This window comes from Scylla paramamosain, chromosome 6 (genome assembly GCF_035594125.1).
Source record: "Scylla paramamosain isolate STU-SP2022 chromosome 6, ASM3559412v1, whole genome shotgun sequence".
NCBI lineage: Eukaryota > Metazoa > Arthropoda > Malacostraca > Decapoda > Portunidae > Scylla > Scylla paramamosain.
The window spans coordinates 5,702,501-5,710,000 of NC_087156.1; the positions used below are offsets into that span (position 1 = coordinate 5,702,501).

The window sequence follows — 7,500 nt, forward strand, 5'->3', positions numbered from 1 at the left end:
AAAGGAAAAGGAGTGTAAAGGCAACGGTAGGGCAAGTGGGATGGCTTTGAGGGGAGGGAGGCTGAGTGGGGATTAGTGATGGGGAGGGAGAGGCGGAGAGGCGTGAAGTATTGACCTAATGGCCTGGAACCTCCTGCACCAGTGTGACGCGTTGCATGGCGTTTAGCTATGTATGTATGTTTGCATGTATGTGTTTAATGCATGTATGTATGTAGTGCTTTCTCTAAACGTTATTTTGATTTCAACATTGATTACCATTCAGTGAGGGATTGATCAGGTCTGCCAAGCGATGGAGTGTGACTTGTCCCTAGACTGGCTGAGCGTTGCTAGGTAAAGACCATCTATATAGAAATACTCGTGTGCATTCTCACACCCTGTCGTCAGTGTGAAAGGTACTCGGGCAGCACTCGCAAGGGAAGGACACGTGCACGGTGCTCGGTGTGGGAATAAAGTCGGCTCATTACCTCTCTCCAGCGGCCGGTTCTCCCTCGAGGTGTGTGTGCCGCCTCTCCTCAGAGCGGCGGCACTCCGGCGCTATGCTCTGCTATGTACACGGCTTGGACGAGGCGGGCCGAGGCGCCTCCGGGTCGAGCTAACTATACAGAGAGAAGTGGAGGTGGCGTGAGTCAGTGATAGGCGTTTTCATGGTACGTACAAATGCTACTTTGGTATTTTCTACACAGTGAATGAAAGGCATCGGAGAGCGTAGGGACAGTTTTGAGTGGGGCGGGGGGCAGGGAGTGGCGAGGCTTCACGCCCAGTTCACACCATGAGCAAAACACGCTTCGCCCTGCCCTCCGCCCCTTCGCTGTGGTCGTCGGCGGCGGGGTCGTCACTGCCAGGCACTTCCAGGGAGGACAGAGGACTGTGGCGAACGTCCGCGTTCTGGAATATGGCGCTCTGCTTGGACAGGTTCATGTAGTCCCCGATGCTGCTCTTGCGTGGCGGCATGGTGGAGATGACCCTCAGCCCTCCCTCGCTCCGGGTGTCCTGCTTCCCCTCCGACATGTCGTCACAGCGGCGGCCGTTCATGAGCGCGTCGCAGCGCCCCTCGCTGTCCTTACGCTGGTTGTCATGGTGCTGCTGGGTGCTGGCTGCTGCAGCAGCTGAAGCAGACGCCGCTGCTGCCGCCGCCGCCGCCGCCTTCTTCTTCCTCCGTGCCTCTCGGGCCCGCCGTCGGCTCTCCCTGGCTCACTTGTAGCTCTCACCGAACAGCATGACACATTTCTGGCCGCAGGCGAGGAAGAACACCAGCACCAGCAGACACCCGAGCACGGCGTACACGAAGAGTAGCTGAGCCACTGCGAAGAGGTACAGCGTCTTGGAGCACCTGGCGGGAGGGAGGAAGTGTTAGGAGCATTCATGGAGGAGGAGGGAAAGGACGAGGTGAGACTCACGCTTAGAGCCAAAGTAACACATACGTGTGTGTGTGTGTGTGTGTGTGTGTGTGTGTGTGTGTGTGTGTGTGTGTGTGTGTGTGTGTGTATTGGTCAGCGCTCGCACGTGGTGCTCTCGGTGACCTGCGTTTGAGTTCTGCCTGAAGCTGACCATTTTTCAAGCAATCGCCGAGTGGCTGAAAGATCCCCGGTGTGCTTCCCATCAACCATCCTCCACGGCGACTGCAGCGGAGAACTCTGGATGGTGGTGGGGGAGCGGGGGCGGCATGAGCCTGTTTAAAGCTGTCACTCAAACATCCTGCCTGCACCAACTCGTGCCGGGTCCACAAACTGAGCCTCCACGGATTAAGAGTGATTATCACCCAAGCTCCCAAGAATCTGAAGAATTGCTGAAAAATTGTCATCCAGAAATTCTCTCCTCCCCCCCTCTCTCTCTCTCTCTCTCTCTCTCTCTCTCTCTCTCTCTCTCTCTCTCTCTCTCTCTCTCTCTCTCTCTCTCTCTCTCTCTCTCTCTCTCTCTCTCTCTTTTATTCAAACAAAACTTGATTTTTTCTACTGGAACCTTATATACATGATTTTTTAGTTACACTTCGGTGGCAGTGATTACGTACAAAATCAATCAATTAATCTTTGGAAGTGAGGTAAAAAAAAAAAGACACAGGCTTTAGATTGGGTGAAAATACGTTATTGTCGGGTAAAAATACGTTATTGTCGACTTGAGATCCATAAGGACTTTGTGACGTAGACTTAGTTTCCATCGACTGCGCGGCCATCACAACCTGAGTAACAGTTCTGAGACAAAGCCGTCTGATATAAACACTAAATGCATCACCTTTCTAAACCTTGTCATATAAACACTAGATGCATCACGTTCCTTCAAAACAACAAATCACCCAACGCCATGACAACAGCATCCCTTTAAATCTACAACCTCACCTCAGAATTTTTCTATCGCAATTGTTGTCCAGACTTAATTGGATGCTGTGTTTCTCTAATTAATTGACTCGGAGCGGCTGCGTCCTTTGAGCTTTTCAGGGTATTGTGTTTGTGCCTCCAGAGCAAAGGGCGAGAAGGGTGGCTGCCAGTCCTCGCCATGCCTTTCACAGGAAGCGCAGTTTACATGCACATTATACGAGTCACTGAAATTACATAACGACGGAGGAACATTGATCCATGCTGAGGCTGTGGGCGCTTGTTCTTAAACCCCGCCACGTCCCAGCGCGCGTTTTGATTAGTGCTGGAGATTGGCTGATTGGCTGATTGATTGGCTGATTGACTGACTGACTGATGGACTGACTGATTGGATGACTGATTGGTCGATTGATTAAGCCATTTGATTGCTAATGACATAATGGCACTTATCTCAATGGAGTAAACCCACACATTTCCAAGTCCAAAGAAGCAGAAGAAGCAGAAGAAGAAGAAGAAGAAGAAGAAGAAGAAGAAGAAGAAGAAGAAGAAGAAGAAGAAGAAGAAGAAGAAGAAGAAGAAGCTTAAAAGACACTGAAAGGTTTGAACAATCTGTCATTCAGTAGTGGCTTTCATAAATAAGTGTGTCCCATAACTACAGTCTAACTAAGCACCAGCCCATTTTATCAAGCTAGCGGAGAAGAAGGCGACACAACAACGAGATCACGAGGCCCATATTCTGAAACATTTATGCGCCGCACCCGAACACTTTCAAAAGGCCCTAGATGAAGTTACACTGGTTTTTTAAGTGTATTTACATGGTTCTAGTGACAGATGAACAAGATTTCTACATTGTTATTAGGAGAAACGCATTTTGAGAACCTGGCGAATCCTCTCTGCAGCCTTTCAAAATAATCGTGGTGAGAGAGCAAGGCGTTTCTGAATACGGGTTCATATGTCGCTGTTTGCTAATAGAGAAACTAGACCTGTGAGGGTGTTGGCACGACGCACTGGGAGAGAAAAGGAGTAAAAGGAGTGAGCTGTGAAGTTAATGGATGCAGAGGCTTGTGAATGTGACTCCTGGATGCAAGGAAAGTTTATCAGAGTATTACAAAGGATACTAAATAACGGTATACAGTAAACCCTTGCATAGTTCCTGGGTAGTTGTTTGTTGATTTCTTAGTTTATTTAAAGCGAGAAGGAGACAGGCTAACACACACACACACACACACACACACATACATACACACACACACACACACACACACACACACACACACACACACACACACACACACACACACACACAAAGAAAAGAAAAAAAAAGATTGCTGCTCAAAAAAAAAAAAAAAGTAAATAAATAAAACGAAAGGTGACACTACACTGAGTGCCATTAGAGGAGGTTATTGGTGGCAGTGGAGGATGACGGAAGGTAATTAAGACCATGACAGGTGTTGTGACTGGTGTTAACTTGTTGTTTTTTTGTACTCGTGTTGTAAATACGTGAATTTTGAAGGTGCACGAGAGAAGCTGTTGTGTACCGGGATGTTTTGTGGATTTCGCATTATTATGTTTGTTTTCAACTTTGAATTCAGGATAATTAAATTGATTGCCTGACCAGTGTGTGATGTGTAATTGTTTGGTACGCAGGCGATGACTTATCGTGGTGTTTAACTTTGTGTGGTTTTAGTGCTACAGATGAGTACCTTTTGTTTTGAATGAAGAGTTGTGCATTACATGTGATGGTTAATGCGTCACTTATATACACTGAGACTTAGTAGAGTCAGGTGTCACTCCAGGCTTCATGTTCCTTGCTTATCGTAAACTTGTTGAAGTAATAATTTTCTGGGTGGCGGAAATAACTTGAGTGGCGCGTGTCGTTATCAAAGGGAAGCGAGGGAATACAAGAGAGGAATAGATTGTAACAGACCTGGCGGCTCTCACGAGGCTGTTTCTGATGACTTGCACCCTCTAATTTAAAGTAAGAGGCTTAGAATAGTAAAGATAAAGGCTCCTTACGAGGCTACTTAATTAACACAGCTTCAGCAGGTGTATAGAGGCGAGACAATAGAGTAATTACCTCGGTCCAGAAGCCAGGATGTGTTGACTGGCCCTCGGATTCCCTTTCATGTCCTGTTCCCTGCACTCCCCCTGCTGCCTACACTGAATATACGACAGCAAGTTCGCCAAGTTCGTCAAGCTGAGGACTCTCGGTGTTGTTACATAGTGTTTAATTACTTCTGCCTTCGTCACCAAGCGAAACTATTGTGTTTATGCAACCAACATTGTTTACTAACCGTTTGTTGTACGAATACTATACATCTTTACTGTCACAATTTACTATGATTATATTTTAGAGAATGAATTCGGAGGTTGTGCGTGGCAGTTAAGTCGATAGGTTGAGAAGACTGTGATGGTAATGATATATAGGTGTGACTGGTGCGTATACCAATGAACCGTACATTGTTACCAGAAGGGGAAAAAAAAAGTATCCTGCTACAGTGAGACAGATTCGACCTCTGTACTTACATATACCGCAATCACAACAGACATTCAACGTAGAGACACCCTCACAAATACTCGTTCGTACAAGCTGAGAAAATGTCCCTATCAAATATAGGTCAAGGGAATGATTTTATTTACCTTAGGCATATAACCATTATTTTTAGCCTGGAGAGTATCCCGGCGTGAAGAAAATTGCTTAAAACTCACTAAAGGTTTTTCTGTTTTAATGGAGGGGGAGGTTTATTGAGTATTTTTTGCCAGTTCATATTTCGGGGAAGGTTGAAAGGGGGAGTTAGATTTTTCCCACGTGTACGGCCGCCGAGGGACGCACATAGCTCCCTGTTGCATTAGCGGGGTGAGATCGTGCCTTGTTTGTGTGACACGAGAGGGAGGGAGGGAGGGAGGGAGGCTGTACAAGGGTGCGTTAAGTGGGCAGGGAGGCGAATGCGCACTTCACGAGGGGTACGCAGCAGATCAGCTACAGGAAGGAGGGTCATTGCTAGTGAGGTCTGGAAGATAACTATAAAGAATGGAGTTAGCGATAAGGTTTAATGGATACTGGAAGGAGGATTATTGCTAGTGAGGTCTGGGAGCAACTAGAGTGGAGTTTTTGTTTACTGGATATGGGGAGCAGCATCGTGTAGCTAGTGAGGTCTGGGAGAGTTAGCAATAAGGTTTACGTAGGCAACAAAAGACCCACATTCTGAAACCCTTCTGAGCCACACCTCCACTACTTTCAAAATGCTCTTTTAGTTGAAGTTACACATGTTGTTAAGGGTGTCTGTGATTCTAGTGACAGATTAACAAGATTTCTGTATTACCAACAAGAGAAATACTCGCGAAAACCCGGGTAATTATCTCTGTGGCCTTTGAAAACAGCCGGGGTGGCAGAGCAAAGCGTTTCTGAGTATGGTCTAGACTCTAGACTAATGATGGTGAGAAGGAATACAAAATGAATACTACAATGTCTATTAGCAAGGAAATGCGAGAGTGAAAGTCGAAGGAGAGTCAGCAATAAGGTGAAGGAATGCAAAAGAATACAAGGGAATACACAGCCAACAAGCAAAGAGGAGCGAGGGAAGGAGGGAAAAGGCAAATTGGAAATAAAAGAGAACTCAAATTTCCTTGATAATCTAATAATGTAGGTAGTTAGCAGAGCAGCTGACGTGGGTTAGATATCGAGGAGGAGGAGGAGGAGGAGGAGGAGGAGGAGGAGGAGGAGGAGGAGGAGGAGGAGGAGGAATGACCATTTTCCCATCTTCCCATCTTCCCATAACCTCACCAGTCATTGGGCGCGAAGAGGGTGAAGAGGAAGTTGGGCGGATAGATGCGGTACACCCAGTAGTTTCCCATGCCGAACCACACGATGAGGAAGATGGTGAGGGCCACGTCGGTCGCCCGGTAGCTGGTCGAGGTGAAGATTTCGTCCAGGCTGTCCTCGGCGAAGGGCGTCATCAATCCTCTCGTAGCGCCGTGACCGTATCTGCGTGCGTGCGTGTGTGTGTGTGAGTGTGAGGGTGATCCTTTTAAACTTATCTGCGTGTGTTGTGACGAGTGTAAGGGTGAATGAGGGTGATTCTTTTGGCCTTATGTGTGTTGAGGGTGTGTGAGTTTGAGGTTGAATGAAGGTGATCAAGTTTGGTCTTATGTGTGTTGGGGTGTGTGTGTGAATGAGGGTGATCCTTTTGGCCTTATCTGCGTGTGATGGTGTGTGGGTGACTGTGAGAATGAATGAGGGTGATCCTTTTGGCCTTATCTGCGTGTGATGGCGTGTGGGTGACTGGGAGGATGAATGGGGGTGATCCTTTTGATATTTCTTTTGGGACTGGAACTCTAACTGGGCCTTTTTTGCGGTCTTTTTGTTGCTCTAGGCCAGTTCCCCTCTTACATAAAAGCAGGGACAGTTGTTAAGAGATGGCTGTTTACGTTTCACTGTTATTTGTCGCACCTTTCCTTAATCATCAACCACCTCTGAGACGTCTTTTCTTGTTCTGCAGGTACCTTCAAACATCGTAATGCCTAGATATTGCGAAATCTACTCATTATATCACCTTCTTTCCTGTTAATGCTTATAAAAATTCCATACATTGCTTTTAGTGCTTCAGTGCTGTGCTTATGGCGGTGAAAGGGTTAAGGGATGCGTTAAGTTAGGGGATTGGGAAAAAAATGTATGTATTCTCGATTTATCTTCGTTTGTGTATGGCTGTATAGTTAGGTATACTCTTCACTGTTCTCGTCCATATTACTGCCTAACATCTTTGGCATTTATTTCATTATATTGTTGGTTAATTATTTTTCTGTGGGAATGATCTAAATATTCTTGATCTTCATCTGTATACGTGTAGTACTTAATTACGTATATTCAACATTCTCATTATTTTGATAGATTTTTGGTAAACTAGCTTTATATCTCATTTTGCTCTTTATGATTTTGTTTGTTTTCTCTATCTTTCCCTTTTTTCTTGTTAATTTTTCCCCCATTGAATCTCTCTCTCTCTCTCTCTCTGTCTCTCTCTCTGGTACGTGTGTTTCTCTCTTCCTCTGCATTCATCCCTGGTGTTCTTTCCATCCATAGTTTATTTTTTCTTTGCATCTTTTCTAAAACCCTTGACCGTGTTTACTCATTCATCCGGTCAGCCATGTTCTCCCTCCCGCTTTTGTCTGTTTCTGCATTATTTTTTTTTTCGTT

General features: G+C 46.1%; 1 protein-coding gene across 1 annotated transcript in view; it reads right to left on the reverse strand.

Moving 5' to 3' along the window:
- LOC135101261 (mucin-2-like) overlaps window positions 1–7,500 on the reverse strand; it is a 39,324-nt gene that overhangs the window by 951 nt on the left and 30,873 nt on the right. The window contains exons 5-6 of the mRNA XM_064004959.1: window positions 6,094–6,294; window positions 1–1,330 (exon numbers count right to left, since the gene is read on the reverse strand). The exon at window positions 1–1,330 is cut by the window's left edge and continues 951 nt beyond it. Of these exons, the coding sequence (XP_063861029.1) occupies window positions 6,097–6,294 (198 nt within the window). The 3' untranslated portion in view covers window positions 1–1,330; window positions 6,094–6,096. The remainder of the gene's footprint in view (window positions 1,331–6,093; window positions 6,295–7,500) is intronic.